General features: G+C 38.8%; 1 protein-coding gene across 1 annotated transcript in view; it reads right to left on the bottom strand.

The window, feature by feature from the left end:
• The window catches only part of LOC114464275 (ATP-dependent Clp protease ATP-binding subunit clpX-like, mitochondrial), an 87,787-nt gene that overhangs the window by 22,067 nt on the left and 45,983 nt on the right, over nt 1–19,737 (bottom strand). Inside the window, exons 13-14 of the mRNA XM_028448320.1 lie at nt 10,298–10,367; nt 10,179–10,225 (exon numbers count right to left, since the gene is read on the bottom strand). Of these exons, the coding sequence (XP_028304121.1) occupies nt 10,179–10,225; nt 10,298–10,367 (117 nt within the window). The remainder of the gene's footprint in view (nt 1–10,178; nt 10,226–10,297; nt 10,368–19,737) is intronic.

Raw genomic sequence — 19,737 nt, 5'->3', positions numbered from 1 at the left:
CACTTGTAGGTTATATCAACATAAATACATAGTAAATGAAACAAATGCCTTGTCTAATCTAATGTTCATTTGAGCTGTTCTTATGATTATTTTTGTATGTAATAGTGTCTTTCTATGAACATTGAGTCTGCTGCTAAGACATTCATTCAATCAAAAATCATTTGATGTTTTAATGTTTTTTACATGATTTGCTTTTTAATGACCACCTTTCTGTTGCAGACAAGGAGAGCTGAGGTAAAGGTAGCACTGCCTTGGGCCACAGTGTTTTAAGTGGGAGCCCCCTGCCTCTGTCATCAAGGCATCAACACCTGAGACAAACACCTACAATATGAGACATGTCCCCAGCTACATGATGAGAGTTGGTTGAAATGAAATATTGACTAATACATGTATTTTGTCAAAATTCTTGTTAGTTTTCATTTTTAATTTCTGGTTGATTAAAACTAGCATTAGGAGGCCACCGTGCAGGGAGAGCCGCTGGCATGGAGGTGAGGACATCAGTCTTAAGGTAGAAATCAACGTTAAAACAGGCCAAAGCATGTTAAAAAGGACACCTTTTTTTTTCGCCGGAACGCATCAGGTCACTAAAATCTCACTCTTGTCATTTTCTGAAACTTGGCAGCCCTGATATCTGTCATAACAAGCTGTGGTGTGGGGGTTAGCAGGAGAGCACAGCACAGCTGTGCAGGTACTGTGTGTTCGTACCTCTGTGTGCTGCCTTCAGGAACACCCTGGCAGCCATGGTGCATGAACCCAACATGTCTCCTTCTATGTGACGATCCTGAAAACGAACAGCAACATTAGGACTGAACTGAGGCTAAAAGCTAAGCTAACAAAAAACTGTGTATCAGATCTATTCGTTGACCAGTGACGTGCAGTCAGGGTAGGCAAGGTAGGCAGTGCCTACCCAAGGGTGAAGTGATATTTTGATTATTTGTTTTAATTATAATATAATTATAAATTATTTATTTTACAATTTCCAATAGCCTACAGTACCTATAAGTTGCTTTACAAAATAAATCCAGTCAACTTGGAATTAAAATCACTCATTCACCACAACCACATTAACAACGACAACAACAACGCAAACATCATCTGAAATGAGATGAAATCTGGCAGTGTAATATTTAGCACTGTAATATGGGTTATCATAGATCTGCAGCTTACTGAGAGAGAGACTTTTACACATCCATTTATTTTCAATCTTAATTTACAGCTCACTAAGATATTAAAACGAAATTAATTATTAAAAGAACAACCATTTTTCCAGAGTCCCGAGACTGACACACCTCCAGGACAATTGAATTGGTTAAAAAAAAAAAAAAACGGTTCGTTTTTTTCCATTGGTCGTAGTTTTTACAGGTTTACAGCTGCTACAGTTGACAGATTTTCTTTGTTCTTTTTCAGAACACATAAGATCCTAATTTCTATCAGGACATAAAGAAAAGTTCAAGCAAAAACTTACCCTAGCTTTAATCAAACACCAAGTAGTTTGCAGATATTCAACAATCAATATTATTACTCACCCGAGTTACGACCGTTGCTCACCGAGGACAACTGCTGCAGTGTTAATTTTGTTGACAAAAATTTTCCGTCATAGTCTTCGTCAACGACATGTTTTGTCTGACGAATACGAAACGATAACTTAATAAAAACTACCGCACAGGGATAAAAACTTTGACGAAAGTTATTGATATTTTCGTTGACGAATAAAAACGAGACGGAAAGACCTGTGCCATCAACATCCAATCAGAGGAACTGTTAGTATCGTAAGGCGGGAGAAACACAGAGACGTCCAATCAGAGGACGATGTCTTGCATAGTCAGGCTTCAGCGTTTCCTTGTGTCTGCAATGGAAGTATGAAAACGTCGACTGCGGGTAGAAATAGAAGAGCCGACATATGGACACACTTTAAATATGATGTGAACCAAAACAAGACGTTGTGTACACCGTGTGGAGCAACTATTAGCGGTAAAAACACAACAAACTTGAAGCGACATTTGCAGACAAGTCACCCTGAAATCCACTCAAAGGTAAGCATGTCATAATTATGTTTAGCTTTTTGTTGCTACATTAGAGTTACGTTTGTAGAGCTATATTGCCCATTACTGTGGTATGGTAATTAAAAAAGCCTGAAACGTTTTAGACAATAAGTTGAATGCTTTTTCTTTTTTTCTTTTACCCGCTATTTTTCTAACAGTTGCAGAAGCGTCCAGATGATGACAGCGGGCCGCCGGGTGCAAAGAGGGCTAAAACTACTCAACAGAGTATTTCAACAGCATTTCAAAGTGTCTTAAAATACAAGAGTAACTCAAAAGAGCAGCTGAGTAAAGAGGAAGAAATAGCGAAATGGATAGGAAGGACAGGATTACCAGTCACTACTATTGAAAATGAGGACTTTATTCTAATGATGGAAACTATTGACAAAAAGATGACTATTCCAAAGAAAACCAAATTGGGTAACTTGATAGACAAACAGTACGAAGATGAAAAACAAAAATTTAGGGGGAGACTGGCTGCTGCTCGGAGGATATCTGTAGGAATTGACTTGTGGACAAAAAAAAGGACTGACTGCTTCATTCCTGGCCATTAGTTCATGCTATTTTTGCATTGAACAAAATAAACCAGAGCACATTTTGTTGGCTCTTGAACAGGTAGCCCATCCACACACTGCACAGTCAATCAAAGCTTGTGTGGATAAATGTCTGCAAGAATGGGATATACCAACTGAGAAGATCATCGCAGTGATAACAGACAATGGGAGCAATATGGTGGCAGCATTTATAAATACAGCTTCAGACGGAGAAGACGTCACCTCAGATGATTCAGAAGATTTCCCAGTCATGGAAAGTGACTCTGTGCCTGAAGTTGATGAGCTCAGGTGAGCAATTATCTTAAACCTCTTTTTATCCAAGTTTGATTGTGTAGGGATTGTAGCAGACAGCAGGGGCTCCCCTTCTCCAATAGTGCCACTTCCTGCCTCATGGTGGAAGTGGCCTACTTAAGTCTCCCCTGCACCTGGCGATCAGTCTTGATTGCTGCTGGCTGGTGACAGGTGTGCTTGTAACTTCTCCCTCATTTGAGCATTTTAATCTGTTCTTAACTTGCCTTTCTGGTTTTAGAGCTTCTGTAGAACTCCAGTGGCAGCTATTTTCCCCCGTTTTATTATTGCAACTTTAAGGTGGGACAAGCGTTTTAATACTTTGTTTGTATTTGTTGTATTTGGGTTTTAACGTTTGTTTCCATTTTAATTGCAGATTTTAGCCTGCTACTGTTTTGTTTAGGGTTCATTTTTAGGGTTTCTTTTTGGTTGAATTAGTTTATTTTTGTATCATTTGGTATTTCTTTTAGAAATCCTTAGCTCTGCACCAGTTATGTTTAGCAGTCCCTGGGTCTTTTAGTCTTTTTCCCTTGGGTGTGCTTGGGAGGGGGAATTGGCCCGTTTTCTGTTTTGCACTTGGGATTTTTGTTATTTAGTGTGTTTGAGTAGCATTTTCTGTTTTGTTTGGGGTGGGGCTTCCTCCTCTCCAGCCATTATATTTATCTGCCTTTTTTTCAGATTTCTTTTGGTTCTGGCCCAGGGCTGCAAGGTTTTACCTTTTAATTGTACTTTTAATATGGCCATGTTAACCTACACTTTTAATCCTTAGAAATAAATACTTTAATATTTTATGCTTACTCCTGGTCTTTTAAATAAACCTCGAATTGCATATATTAAAAGCACTGTCTCTGCTTTTTTTTTTTTTACAAACGTATCTGTGTCCTTTGGTTTTTTTATTGCTTTAGTTATTTTTTGGTTATTGATTACTTTAAGTTAAGTACCTCAGGTCACAATCGCATGAATAAAGTTGGAGTATGTTTGTGGTATTTGGTTTCTTTTGCACTTTTAATTTATTATTTTAAGTTTCAAATAGAATATTTAAAAAATATTTGTTAATTTGTGTTTGTTGTTGTTGTTATTCAGGTACCATAATGTTAACATGGAACGTATTCCATGTGTGGTGCACTCCTTACAACTTGTGGTCCACCTGATGCAAAAGGAGGCAAGTGTCAAGAGACTCCTGGACAAAACAAGGTCGGTGGTGAAGCTCTTTCGCAAGTCATCTGTTGCAACACAAAGGATCTTGGATGCGTGTGGTCTTATTGTCGTAAATGACTGCCCCACACGCTGGTCAAGCACATATAACATGATCGCACGCCTCCTCAAAGTGAAAGACTCGGTCTGCCAAATAGCAAATGACATGGGTTGGGACAGCTTGCTCCCCAGTGAGTGGCAAAAGCTTAAGTCATTGCATGAACTACTGCTGCCATTTGCAGAACATACACAAACCCTTCAGAGTGACACCATGTCCATGTGCCTGGTTGTCCCTGCTCTCCTTTACCTGCTCAGCCACCTTGATGACTTTAAAGAGAACACCAGCTACCGAGACCTTGGTACTCTTGCAGAAAAAATGAAAGTCAGTATAAACCTTCGTTTTGCATACATCTTGGATCCAACTGATGAAAAGTTCACGCCACTTGCAGCAGCTGCCTGTTTTGTCAACCCCAGTGTATGTGAAATCCTTGTTAATGTAACTAATGACAATATTCGGGAACTGCTCAAAACAGCAGAGGAGTATGTGGTAAAATCCATACACTCGCAACAAGAGGATGAGTCTGATGTTAATGGAGAGGAGAGCACAGAGGAACCAGTAGTACCATCCTCATCAAAGAAGCCGGTCTTCAGGTTTCTCTCAAAATGCTGCTCAACACCTAAACAAAGATTCTCTGAAAACAACATCAGGCAGCCAATCAGAAAGTATAAGGAAGAGCTTTCACAGCCCATCACTTGTGACACAGGAACAGAGTTTTGGCTGGAAAAAAGCGATTCTCTCTATCACAGCTTAAAGCCTTTTGCTTTAGACCTCTTGGCTGTGCCAGCTTCTCAAGCCTTTGCAGAGCGGGTGTTTAGTGTTACAGGAGACCTCACTAGAGGTAAGCGCAACAGAGCAAGGAGCACTTTAGCACGAAGCGCATTCCTTAAAATGAATCGAAGCAAATAAAAAGGGATATTGGCTGTACTTGTATTGCAACAACATGCACTATTTCGTTCTAAAAATGTAGTAAAATGATTTTGTTTTTGAGTGTTTAAAAGGCTGTCCGCCATGCCAGTAGATTGTTTTTTTTCTGCCCTGATGGTTGTTGTTTAGTAGTTAGGGGAAAATATTGTTAGACTGCACTTAATGCATATGACTACTTTTTTTCATAAAATCTTGAATATGTGTTTTTTCTTTATTATTAGTTTTAAATACTTGATGGAATTATATTTTTATATTTTGTTTCCTTTGAATGTATTTATATTTGAAGATTTTTGTTGAAATACTTCAAATTAATTTGCATAATTGTATTATTTTTAGTTCAATTAATTTAATTATCCAGGGAGTGAAGGCCTGCTGACAGTATAGCACATGCACTTTTCTTTAAATGTTTTTCCAAGGGTGAAAATACATACTACACATGGCAGTTAATTCAGTTTTTTTGTGTTAAGATTGTCCAAATTTTTTTTTATGAACAAATGTTTTTTTTCAAGGAGCACTGTTCCTTTATTTCATACAGAGGAAAGCCAAGTTGATTAAAATTGTTTTCATATAAGTAAAACCTTTGTGTCTTTCTGTTCATACTTAATTTTTAATTCATTGTAGACATAGAAACATGTAAACACAAAAAGAAATGTACACTATTTCCGTCAACTAAATCTCTAATGGTTTTTAGTCAACTATAACATTATGATATTTAGTCGACTAAAACTAATAGAATCAACATGACTAAATCATGACTGAAACTAAACCATTTAGTCAAAAGACTATGACTAAAACTAAATGAAATTTTGCTGTCAAAATTAACACTGCACTTTACACACATTTCTACCCAATTCAGCTGTTCTACCCCCACCTCGAGAGATGAGGAGAAGGCAGGGAGGGGGTCAGTTCGCCGTGCGTGCGTGCGGCCTTCAGATAGAGCTAAGTATTGGGATTGTGAGCAACTGACCTCCAAGAGCATGAGACATTAGAAATGAAAAGTTACAACTTAAAGCAATAAGTTGAATAAGGTCTATGAGTAAATATATTTGTAAATATGTGAGTAAATGTATTTGTAAACATAATTAACCAATTTTGCCCTTACAACTGTAACTAGTTTTGTTTAGTTCTAAATCAGATGTTCATTCAATTTTAGACTTATTATAATGTTTGCTTCATATAACAGTGTGGCCCAGAAAAACCATGGAAGACGCAGACCAAAGAAAACTTGCATTGGCTTTTACTTGCACAGGTAGCACAGCCTCAGAAAGAGTGACATGAGCAGTTCTTGATCTTTATAACTTCCTGTCAGGTTAACTCAAGATGGAGCCTAGAACTCTTTCTGCCAATCCATTCGATGATTGATGGAAAGGGGCTGAAGTTGCATGCTTTATTCCATTTTTAGACAAAATCTGCAAACTCTGCACTTGTGAAACATGTAGCATTACCACTCACCAACATTTGTGGTAATCCATGGACACTGAAGCTTTGTCTCAGCCTTTCAATAGTGCCATGAGAGGTTGCCGGTTTCACCGGATAGACATCCATCCACGAAGCTAATGAGAAAAAGAGGGCCAAATACGCTGAGCTCACCACAGAGTGCTGGAGCAACGGCTGGAGAGCCCGCTATGAACCAGTCAAAATCGGGTGCAGCCTCCACTCTACAGACAGTGAAGGATGAGGGATTTGTCACTTGAAGTCGCTTAAAAAGTTCAGATTTTTCAACTTTGAGCGACGAGGTTGAACGTGATCTTGTCGCTCAAATTACACGTTACGTCGCTTTAGGTGAGATAACTTGAGGTTGCGTCAATTACGTTGATTTTAATGTAATCGAGTTGCTTCAGTCGCGTTTGGTGTGAAAGCGCCTAAAGCCACACAGCCCAATGTTGAACACGTGGAGACACCATCTGAGGAACAGGTTTGGTTTCATTGAACAGTCAGATAAGAGGCTTGTGATCAGTTTCAATTGTAAACTTTTGGCCATAGAGGTATTTGTCCAAAAGGACATGGTATGCGTGACTCATATCTAGTTTTGTAAACTGTTTTCCCTCAGCCAACACAGCCAATAAATCCTCTATTTTAGATGTAGGGTATTGTTCGAGCGGAGACTCTGTTTACAGTCATTCTGTAATTTCCACAAAGTCGACATGTATCATCCCGCTTTAACAAAGAAACCACAGGTGCTGCCCATTATAAATACTTTACTGGCGTAATGACATTTTCTTTTTACAGTCTATCAATTTCAGCATCAACTTTAGGCTTCATGGCATAAGGGACAGGTCTGGGTGTATAATAATGTGTTATAGTACTATCAAGTAGTAGCTTGAAACCCTTTTAAAGTCCCCAGTTCATCTTGTAATACTCCCTCATGCTTCTGTTGCACTTCTTCCAGTGTGAAGCGCTGTGATTGGTGTACAGTATGCACCTATACCCCTTGATTTTTTTAATTTTTTATAAAAAATTATCTTCATACCAGCTTATAACAGCCAATCCATGATTTTTTTTTTAAATACTACCCTTTACAAGGTACAGCAGACCATGGTTCATGCTGAACAACTCTAATAGCGACTACCTGTATGGGTGTGAAGATTCACAGGGTATTATGCACCATGGTATCCGAGGAATGCACACCTATAAAATGCAACAACCAACCCTGATTAACATGTTGGGATTAACCCATCTTTAGGAGGTAAAGCAGACAAGGATGCCAGTTAAAAAATTGCATCCCAGGCTGGGCCAGGTCATGTATGTGTGAAGCCATAAGGGGCCCATTGTGAGGCAGCAGCGTGATTAAAGGGGACATATCATGGTTTTAAATCCTTCCTTTTTAGATATAAATCATACAGTAGTGGTCTATATAAAGCGGAACTGCACTGCAGCTCCCCAGATCCCTTTTCTGATGTGCTTCTAAGACCAACTCGTTTTGGTGCGGTCTCTTTAAATGCAAATGAGACACTTCATACCCCGCCCCCTCTCCAGGTTCAACTCCACCCTGCTCGGCCATTTTTGTAGTTTGATAGAAGAGATATGGCTACGTAGCGGTGCAGAAAAAGTTTATTCATACTTTATTTACACAATGTCAACAACGGAATACTTGTCCATCCAGCCTTACATGATTTGAGAGTCGCGGACTGCACCTTTAAGTGAAAGTAAAAGTCCCTTATGAGAGCTTTTCTCAAATTTGTGACTAATAGAAACTTTAGACTTAAATTAAATCACGTAGGCCATATCATCAAGGATCTAAAACGAGCACACAGCGCTAACATATGAAGACGTTGCAACTGCTAATGCTAACAAAACAATGACAGGGACGTCTTATCGTCACACTTTTTAGCGTTATTTACAGCTTACCGAAGTGCTCTGTTCGTCGTCTCCAAAGATAGAAGGAATTGAACCCTCAATCAGACAAAGTCTTTTGGCAAATCCTTCTTTATACTGGTGGAGGTTGCAGAAGCAGTCATCCTTGAAAAGCTTTGCGCACACAAAAATGACCTTACCCACAGATGTGGGTACATTTCCGTGAAAAATAAAACTCAACCAGGCACTTTGAAAAGGTTCTGATGCTAGGAGACGGTGTAATGAAGCGTGTGGGTTACTACATCCAACAACCAAACATTTTGATTTCTCCTCTCGTAACTTCTGCATCCTGGAGCTTGGACTACAAAATAAAAGCGAGAAATAAAAATGGCGGATTGCTCTAAGTGTTGGGCCTGGAGTCGATGTCCTAATTTGGCAGTTCCACTGACGTTATTGTTCAAAAAACGTAATAGAGAATCGAAAAAAATCGAAACAGATTGAAAAATATGACTAAAACAGAATATAAAGATATCAACAGAGCACCTGAAGAGATTAATTTGAACTTTTCTGTGCTTCTAAACAATCTAAATATACATCAAAATGCATTTAAGTACTAAAAAAGTGGATTTAGCATGATTTGTCCCCTTTAAGTGTTAAATTCCTTGTTAAAGGCAGGGACAAGGCTTGTTTATAGCAGTGAGTGCTAACTGATATGTGTAAGTCACATGTTACATACTTGTACTTCGGTAAACGTACCAATAACACCGTGGGTTGAACATACGGCAATCATACGAATAGACCATTCCATCAAAAAATATGCAGGATTAACATCCACTAGGATTTTCAAAATAAAACAACAAATAATAACATTTGCGTCCCAAACTTTACAGGAATTTAATAACTTATTCACACTGTTACATATGTTTAGTTATAATTTATAATATTAAACAATATAATATATAATGATGTTATGTCTAATATGTCCAACCTGTCATGTGGAGTAGCCCAGGGCTCTGTTCTAGAGCCAAATTTGTTTTTATTGTACCTGATGCCTCATGGTTGGTTGATCCGTGGTTTTAAAAATAAAATGTGTCTTATCATTTTTATGCTGATGATATCTAGTTGTACTGCTCCTTTAATGACTCAGAGTTTCACTTTTTAAAAGAGGACACTAATCACAGATAATTACCTTTTACAGATGATTAAAAGCTTCTCATTGTTTCTGGAACTTGTAATTAGTTGCACTAATTTAAGAATGTGACGTATAAACTGCCCGGAATGTGAAGCATTTACAGCCATTTTTACTGTGAGCACCATCATCATCATGGTGGGGGAAACTCATCAAAGCATTAATGTGTTCATGGAATTTCAATGTCATGCCCTCATGATATAAGGCATTGGTTGGCATGGTAACATCACACGCTCCCATAACGTCCACGTGCTTCCCAACAGCCAATCATCACTAAGAGAAAACAAAAGAAACTTGCTACAAATATTTTAATGAATAAAACTGTATTTTATTTATATAGATAAAATGTTAATCAAGTGATCAGTTGTTAGCAGCGTCCGCTGCGCAGCAGCAGTCTGTGCTCCAGCGAAGACCTCAGCCAGGGTGGGCGACAGAGCAGCATGCGCTCCAGCAGTGCCAGGGTCGACCTGCAACTGCAAAACACCACATTAATATCACACACACAAGTATTGAATAAATATGCAATGCTTTGTGTGTTTTTCCTGAATTCATACATATTTTACACAGATCTGATTTCAACAACGCTTTGAAAAAAAAACTAAAAAATACAAACCTCTGCCACCACCCCAGCAGGCACGACTCTGGAAGGTGACCTCCTCGTCTTCACCTTCACAGCATCCCTCTGCCCCCCAAAAAGTATTTTATTTATATAGATAAAATGTTAATCAAGTGATCAGTTGTTAGCAGCGTCCACCTGTTGGGGCCAGTTCTCCTCCTCGATGCCAGAGTCGTACTCCTCTTCTGGCGACGCTTTAGCTGGAGCTCTGAAAGCAGTCAACAGTCAGGGTGAAAAATGTGTTTAAGTGGTGGGCGGGGCTACCTCACCAGTCATGTGCCCATGTGAAGTGATAAATCTTAATTTACTCTTAAACACACACCTGATGTATCTTGGCTGTGACTTTCCCAGAACCACCTCTCTGTCCAGCTCCACAGCCATGATGTCAGAGTGTGGAACCTCGAACATGGGCTCCAGAAGCAGCTTTTCCTGCATGATATGATGGAGAGAATTCACTACACTGTAAAAACACCAGACACACTCAGACGTATACCCACGTCTCAAAAAAGTCTTGTGAAGCATTTAGAAAGTAAGGCGGATTTTTACAACAGCCAGCCTAATCTTTCTATGTTTTTGTTGTGTCCCACTAACAGCCTGACTAAGGGCCCTAAAAAAACAATTACCATCCTCTTCTATTTTCTCATTTTGACAAGGCGCTCCTAAAAGACCAGTCATGGAAAAGACATCAACTTTCTCATACTCAATTTTCAACTTTCTACAAATGGCCTGAGATACATCTGTACCAATGGGGTTGAACTCCATCTCTACATGCCTATGTTCACTAATAAACACCACATCTGGCTGGCTCCACATCAACAATTTCACTGTCTAAATGATCAAACTCCATCTCTATATGCCTATGTTCACTAATAACCACCACATCTGGCTCGACATCAACAATTTCACTGTCTAAATTATCGCTCTTACGCTTTACACCTCTGGGAGTGACACGCATTCCACAAAGCTCAAACTCCTTTTGGGAGCGCAACCCACAAGCAAACCTGCAGATGTGATCAAACACACCATCCAGGCTCTCAAAGAAAACAGCTACACTCTTCCCTGCAGCCGACTGCATTCCAAATGCATCGCGTGCATGAGAGTCCACGACTGCATACCGACCATCCTGAACAATGATGGAGCAATTGTTTCTCGCCAGTGTCAGAAAAGATGTGTCATACTCTCCACAAATCTTGGCCAAAACCTCCCTTAACGAGAATTGGACATCAGTGTCTATAAACTCTCCCTGCACTACATCTACATCACCAGACACCACAGCTCCCTCTACAAACTCAAAGCTGTGTCCAAAAAGGAAATGCTGTTTAGGCAGCTCTGGCCCAGAAAGGTGCTTACTTGCATCCTTCACTAAACCCGCATCATACAACCAACTGTAGACCTCATCACCTACTACCAATACTTCATCCAGGTCAGCTGGCTGCCATGATAACACACTGTGGATAGTGTGTTTAGCCATAGCAGCCAGACTAATAGCCATACACTGCACACCTCCATACACAAAGCGGCGATCTCCTTGATGAAAAGAGCCCTGGACTGACCTACGAGGAGCAGCAGGCCTGACTGTGCTGCGACCACACAAACTCTCTGCCTCTACACCTACCATACCACTCACCTCACCTTCCAGCGCAGAACGGCCGTCCTCACTAGAACACTCTGCCGGTGAAGATTGGATGTCCCGTTTCTGCGCAGCAGCAGTCTGTGCTCCAGCGAAGACCTCAGCCAGGGTGGGCGACAGAGCAGCATGCGCTCCAGCAGTGCCAGGGTCGACCTGCAACTGCAAAACACCACATTAATATCACACACACAAGTATTGAATAAATATGCAATGCTTTGTGTGTTTTTCCTGAATTCATACATATTTTACACAGATCTGATTTCAACAACGCTTTGAAAAAAAAACTAAAAAATACAAACCTCTGCCACCACCCCAGCAGGCTGGAAGGTGACCTCCTCGTCTTCACCTTCACAGCATCCCTCTGCCCCCCAAAAAGAATTCCCATGAATAAGCAGTCCAACAAGTTTTTTCATTCCAGATGCCGAGCATCACAGATCACAGCTGACAAACACACTAGCTTATTGTCCTCATTATTCACCTCATCCACGTCACACAGGTGCATCATTGTATGATTTATCAAATAAACATTTTCTCCCCCAAAACAACAATACATGCAACTGTTGTCTTGAAACAACCAATGATGCTAAAAGAGGTTAATACATGTTCAGTTATTAAACTACAAATATAACTCACCTCCTGTGCAGGTGTCCTTGCTACAGCCACGCTGGGTCACAGTCCAACGCAGCCAGTGACAACCTGCGGCTACAAAACAAAAGCAACACACATTAGACACATAAGTAATCAATCAATGTATAATACTTAAGCTCTGTGTTTCCTCTAACTACTAAATAAATGAATACAAACCTCCCGCTCCACCCCACCATGCAGGAATCTGGAAGGTGAACTCTGACTTTTCACCTTCACAGCACGCGCTTTCTTCCAATGAAACAAAGAACACAACCACGAATAAACACTGTGCAACGTATTAACCGGTCTTAGATGTTTTACAGACAATAAGAGAAAATAACTGACCTTGCCACGTGGGCGCTTTAACTGTGAGGGGGAAGAGATTGACTCTGGACTGCTGAGATTCGGTGGCACAAGCCTGTCCATCAGATCCAGCACGGCAGGGCTGAACCAAACGGGGCTCAGCGGGATGGAAAACTCGCTCACCACCTGAAAAATACACATGTAGAATTACTGTGTTATATTTGTGCGCACATGAACAAACAACACACCATTAGATCATTCAAACTTTACCTGCTGCTTATCCATCCCCTTGGTCGGAAACACAGAGGACGAGTCGTCGCCTGATGTGTTCCTCTGTAATGCAGAGAAACATTTGGTTTAAGAAAAACAACTATCCTTTAGATAACACTAGAGACAAATAAGCAACACTTAAGAGTTATGCAGTCAAATACCTTCCTGCCTTGTCCAACAGCTGACCATGAGAAGGGGTCCTTTTGAGGAGGTGGTGAGACGACCTCACCCTTCAAAACCACATGTGGACGATGGCGTGGGACAGGTGGTGTTCTGACGGGTGCCAGCGCAGGCTTACTTACTGGCAATGTTTCCAGTTCCTGATAATAAAATCAACACATTGATGACTTCACGTTTTTTCCCCACCACATAGGCATAAAAAATATGTATATATGCATACGTGTGTATCAATAAAATGAAGAGTCAGTCCTTAAGACTGCGCTACTGTAAAGTCTCTTGAGATAATATTGGTTATGATTTGGTGCTATACAAATAAAGATTGATTGCAAAGTGCCGAGCACACAACAATGACAGACACATTAGAGCCCTGCATAGACCACAAAGCTACACACAAAGAAATAAGCACAACAAAGATCAGAATGGAGGAGTTCTAATTTCACTCACCAAGTAAGAAGTCCTCCAGAGCAGCTGCGCAAGTATAGGCATCCCCTCGTTGTCAGACAGATGGACCTGTGAAATCAAATTACAAACATTTACTACATTAAAAAGACCCCATGAAAAACCAACATAACCTGCAGAGGAGCATATCATTTTTACTTACACCATCTCTGGCCCACAGAGCTGTATTTCCCACTGGGAAGTGCTCCGCAATGGGAACGAACTTAACACCTGAAGACAATCGGTAAACATTAGCACATAATTTCACTAAATGACAATATTAATAATATAAAGTCGATAAATGTTCTCTCCAACATACCTAGCTTAACCGCGACTCTGTGGGAACTCTTGACGCATCATCTCTTGTGGGTACAGATCAGCATCAAGACGTGGTGGGAAGTCGACCACCACGAGCTGTTCAAAATATTTGTTATATATAATGTATTAATTTAACAGCAAAAACAATTATTGATTTCCTTTAATTTCATTCTGATATGCTGCACATTAAACAAACATGCATTATTGGAGGCTTTACTAACGTACCCTGGACCAGCGGGTTAGGATGCTGGACAAAAGCCTGGCAAAGTCAGCACCAGCCTTTTCCGGGTTCCTGGTGCTCTTCAGGTTGTTAGTTGGCGCCAGAAGGCACACCTGAAGTAGATAGCACCAATATTTAAACACTCCAGTCCGGTAGGTGACAATATGCACCTTTTTAAGTCGGCTGCAACACGCCATTAACCAAGAAACAACAACCCACCAGGTCAGGATCATATGGGAGAGTGGAGTTGAGCAACTCGATCCTCTCATCATTAGCGGAGCCCCCAGGGGTAGACATGACGCCAAAGGAAAGCCTTCCTTCTGGCATCTTGACGATCCCATCAGCAATGGATCGCAGGTGGGAATCGCCCACAAGAAGAACAAACTACACACACAGAATGGCAATTAGTTAATGATGTTTTAATCAAAACGTACACATGTGAAATGCATTAGCCACAGACGCCAATAAAATTACCTTCTTATCCGGGGACTCAGCAGGGATGGTCAGTTTGTGCTGGTGTCCAGTCAAACTAGAAACTTCCCATTTCTTGACGGCGTGACGCTTCCCGGTACCGACACCTATTTACAAAAAACAAATGTTAACTGAAGCTTCTCAGACAAACGACATTCAATGACAACAGACCGTTACATACCAATGCGGGCATCGTCAGGATCCGTCCGTGGCGCAAGAGTAACTAGAGGAGCTAGTTTCTCTGCCATCCGCCTCTTCGCAGCTTCGGAGCGGCGGTGGGACTTCGTGCGAGGCATCTAAACAAAAAAATATAGTTCAAAACACTGAAATGATTGAACCTGTTATTTATTTTTTGATACTATATATAACTCATAGGAGCTTTCTCAAATAAAACAACAAACACTATGACACACCAGGACCTAAACGGCAAAGGCAGAGGGGAATAAAAAGCACAAAGACATTTGACTGATTTTTCCAATAAATGAACTATTCTATGGCCAGAACGAAAATCACAATTATTTATCCTGTTAGGAAAAAAATATTTATTTGGCACCATTAACTAAAACATAAATATATAAATGATCAATTATTATGTCAATACTATGTGTGTACAATGTGTGAGAAAAATAAATAAATGTGAAAAATAACAAAAAGAAAATTAAAAATTAAATACAAATCAATAGAAGGGAAAAACATTGACAAATATTAAATATGTATATATTATTTCTATATTTAAATACATTAAATATAGATTGGAAAAAACAACAAGAAATATAATTGTTATTTTATTTTACTTTGCAACTACAATGATGTGTGTAGATTTAAATGTACATTACTAAAATATATATATGGTATTACAAGTACATTATATTGATAAATTATATATACAGTATAATGTACATTAGCAATTGATTAAACATCATGCTTGTTTAGGTACAATGACCTAAACAAGGTTTTTGACTAGGTTTGTAATACTCAAACCTGGTCTATTGAGTATTGCACTTTACACCAAATTTGCTCAGGCCAATTCCCAAATCCCCAACAGTGGTGTATGTGACCGCTTCATCGGACCCTATGACGCCGCTCGCAGCTTTAATTATTTATCTCCTCACTGGTCACTTTATATTTTTATATTGTGTGTATGGTAATGTATAAAGTTTGCTGAGTAGTTTTATTAGTATTATATATTTATGTCTTTCCTTTTCCAGTATTTTATTTGTGTTTTATGTCATTATTGGAGAGCACCTTAATATTGTATATATGTACAATGACACAAGCTTCTATTCTTTAATTTAATTTTTTAAAATGTCTTTATTTAATTTAATTTCAATTCAACTTTATAAAAAGCCAAGAAAATATAACATTAAGAAAAAAACATCAATTCCACATAAACAAGCATCAGCTACAGTGGAGAAAAAACTGTTTTAGAATAGCTTTTATTTTATTTTTTATCTTACCAGGAATTTAAAACTTAAGGTTAGCCGCAGGTGCAGGAAAGTTGATGGTCTGTAGATGTTGCAAGAGGTGAAGGTGGCCGAGTTATTGTACAACAGGATTTATTTTTAGGTTAACAAATTGTTATATCTTGATTTTATTTGTCATTCATCATTAATGGCCTCTGTATAAAAAATGTTTTAAAGCTGTAGGGAACTACTGCAAAAGAGTCCAAGAGCCACATGAGGCCCCAGAGCCACATGTTGCAGACCCTGGTTTAGTTCAATGACGTGTGAAAGTCAAAGTGAGTCAGGTCACACAGAGAGGAGAGGGTGAACAATTAACCACCTGCACCTGTGCTGCCTTCACTCAACCTGGGATTTTCTGCTTCCTGCTAATGGTTGAATATATTATACTGTAAAGAGGAGACTTTGATAAAGAAGTGTTTTAGATCAAACTAGTTCAGCTCTTTCTGATCAATCTAAGCACTCTTCTAACCTGGATATCAGAGATCATGTGTTAGGGTTTCCTATAGAGACTCTATTTTCCCACATTCTCCTGGGGAAAGTGAATGCACCTCATAATGAAATGCAGAGCAGCTGATGGAGAAGCTGTGAGATGTTACAGAAGCTGAGCTAACATGCTAATGAACCCTTGTACACTCCTTTAATATTGTAGTTACTGGTATTCTCATTGTATTATTATTATGTCATTTCCCTTCAGGGATCAATATCAGGATTATTTTATGCTTTTATCTTAGTATTGCTGTTATTATTATTAATCCTATATTAGTGAAGAACGACACATACCACTGCGTCTGTTTGAATCTGCAAGAAACGATGTGGCAAGTCATTGTTGCCAGATTGGGCTGTTTTTCTGTCAATACATTTGAGAGTTTTTGTGTGTTTACATTTTTAAACAGAATATATGTCTGGCAACACTGCTGGTTGTGCTAATCCTACATTTCCCATGAACACTATGTTGTGACATGTCATGCAACAGTTGGCTTTATTTAAAGTACTGTGACATTTGGCAAAAGGAGAATTAAAAGACAAGCAATTCTGCATTTCATATAATATCAAATAAAAAACTCTACCACCACCTCCTGGCTCTTTTTAGATACTGCACTTACAAGATTTTTAACTGATAATATCTGCTTTGCTAAAATTATTGATTCTTAAACTATAATTGCTTCACATACTAAAAGACTTGCTAAACGCTGACCCAGCATTTGATTCTAAGCTCATTTATAACAATATGTCCCACTTGCCATTACAAGGTCATTTATTAACAGCAACAAGCAGGAACTCCTTTAAAGGAAACAGAAACCACCTAGTCATATCCTGAACACATGAATGACAAATGCAATAATGACAAGAGAAAACACAAGTGTGGAAAAGCCAAAGCACAGAATAATATATATATATAAACATTTTTAAAATTTTATACATAAAGGGATGCATCGAATATTAATACAAAAAGATGGAAAAATGGATAACTCTGAAATACAACTGACAGTGATTAAAGGTCCACTCTACACGGAAAAATGCATGAAAAAAATATTTGGAGCAAAGTATTATGTATGTATGTATGGTGGAGGGCTCATTTTGAAGAGAGAAGTTTGTCTTCAGGGCAGTGGAGGTTCTTTTATTATCTCTATAAAAACAGGCAGATATTAGTCAGCTTGTATCAAATCCATTTCAACACTACTGTCAGTCAAAGTGCACTGCTAAACCCTCCTTACTTTTTGTGTTTTTTTAGATTTCTTCTTCTTCCTGATTCATCATCTTCTTTCTGGTGGTTCGTTTGGCATCCACAGCTTCACTGTCCTGTTGTGTTTGGCACAAAAAAGTGAATTGTCAACTGACAATCCTCACTCGGGTATGTCAGGAATGTCAGAACGTTACAGGTGCACTGATGTTGCGAGACAAGTCCTTGTACCTTTTGTTGTTTTGTGAATGACTGAACTTTAATAACTTTTTCAAAGGGCTTTGTTTTTCTGTATTATCACATGTTTTTTCAGTTAAATGATTGTCTTTAAGTTCCTTTCATTTTTTCAATAATACTAGTATATGTATCATTCAGCGATTCATTGTTTTAGAATGTATAGCATGTAATTTCTATACTGACTTATAATGATACAATAATTTTTACAAACAATATATACATTTTAAATATAATCAAATCAAGTATAATATACATGCACACCCACATATATATGATTTTAATATGTAATTAAATATGTACTATGCATGTTATATTTAAATTTAAGCTAAGCTAAGCTAAGGACAAAAGGAAGTTTAAAGGAGATTACACTGCCTCTAAGAGGCGAGATTGCTTTTTACTTAACCTTCGTACGTTTAACTCTACGGTAAAAAAATTAAAACAAGTGTTTTCAAGGCTAAAATATCAATGACAACAAGTTTGATTAGAGTTAGCAGAACACAATAGTAGAGCGCTGCAAGCAGCGGTAGAGCGTAAACAGGAAATGATCGATACGTCACCACGTCACCAGCGTCACACCTGTGTGATCAAAATCAATGCAGATTCAATGCAATTAGAAAAGGAGTCCAACGCTCCTCAAAGCACGTTATTTTATTTTTTCTGAGCGCGGACATCTTTTCCATGGAAATAAATTCTATGAGGAGATTTCACCATTGATTTATGTTTAAGGATTTTTTATCTTTCCAATTCACTAATATTGTTTTTTTTGCTATGGCAAGTGCCGCAAGGATGGATTGTGATTGGTTTGCTGGAATATCAAGCATTGTCAGGTCTCCTAACAGACATAGATTTGGAGATAGAGGAATCCTGCAGTCCAAAATGGAGGACAGTTTTTCAGTAATTAGAAACCAAAACTGTTGAACTGGCGAACAAAGCCATACGGCATGTAAATATGAATCAGCTGTTCTCTGGGTGCACTGAGAGCAGATGTCTGTTGGGGAGAAGCCCATTTTATACATTTTCTGTTGGGTAGTGTGGGATCTGTGGAGGACCTTGTATTGAATTAGCTGAATATTTGTGTTTTTAGTCATCATAAAGGTATTGCAAATACAAATTTCTGTCCAGAAATCGGTGTTCGTGGTGATTGAGAGTTCAGCTTCCCATTTAGCGATTGGTAAGTGATTAGAGTTAGTGTTCAAGAGTGCTCTGTATATTTTTGAGAGTTTTTTTGTTTTTGTTGAGATTTTTTTCATATATATGGCCAGTTCTGGAGGTTGCAAAGTGATTAAATCTATTGCCGTATTTTTCTTAATTGTCTCTGCTACCTGTAGGTATTGAAGAAAATTACTTTTATTTATATTAAATGTTTGGGTTAGATTGTTATATGTCCTGAGCTTATCATTTTCGAAGTGGTCTTGGAGATGAATAATTCCGCTATCTTCCAATGTTTTTAGATAGAGCGGTGTTTTTCTGTTTCTAAAGTCAGGGTTGTGCCAGATTGGAGACAGCATGCTAATTTTTAATTGAACATTTGTAATGTCCAGGGCTTTCCACCACGCAGTCAGGGTGGAGGCAATCAGTGGGTTTTTAAAGCAGTTATGACGTTTGAGGGTTGCAGTGATAAAAGGGAGATCAGAGAGTTTAATATGTTTGCAGTCTTGCTGTTCTATTTCTAGCCAGGTGTTGTGGTATTCTTTTGGTTTTAGCCATTCTGTTAAATATAGAATTTGGTTTGCTAGGTAA

The sequence above is a fragment of the Gouania willdenowi genome, chromosome 6 (genome assembly GCF_900634775.1).
Source record: "Gouania willdenowi chromosome 6, fGouWil2.1, whole genome shotgun sequence".
Lineage (NCBI taxonomy): Eukaryota > Metazoa > Chordata > Actinopteri > Blenniiformes > Gobiesocidae > Gouania > Gouania willdenowi.
The sequence above is the reverse complement of the archived record's forward strand: the minus strand, read 5'-3'. Positions and strand labels throughout refer to the sequence as shown.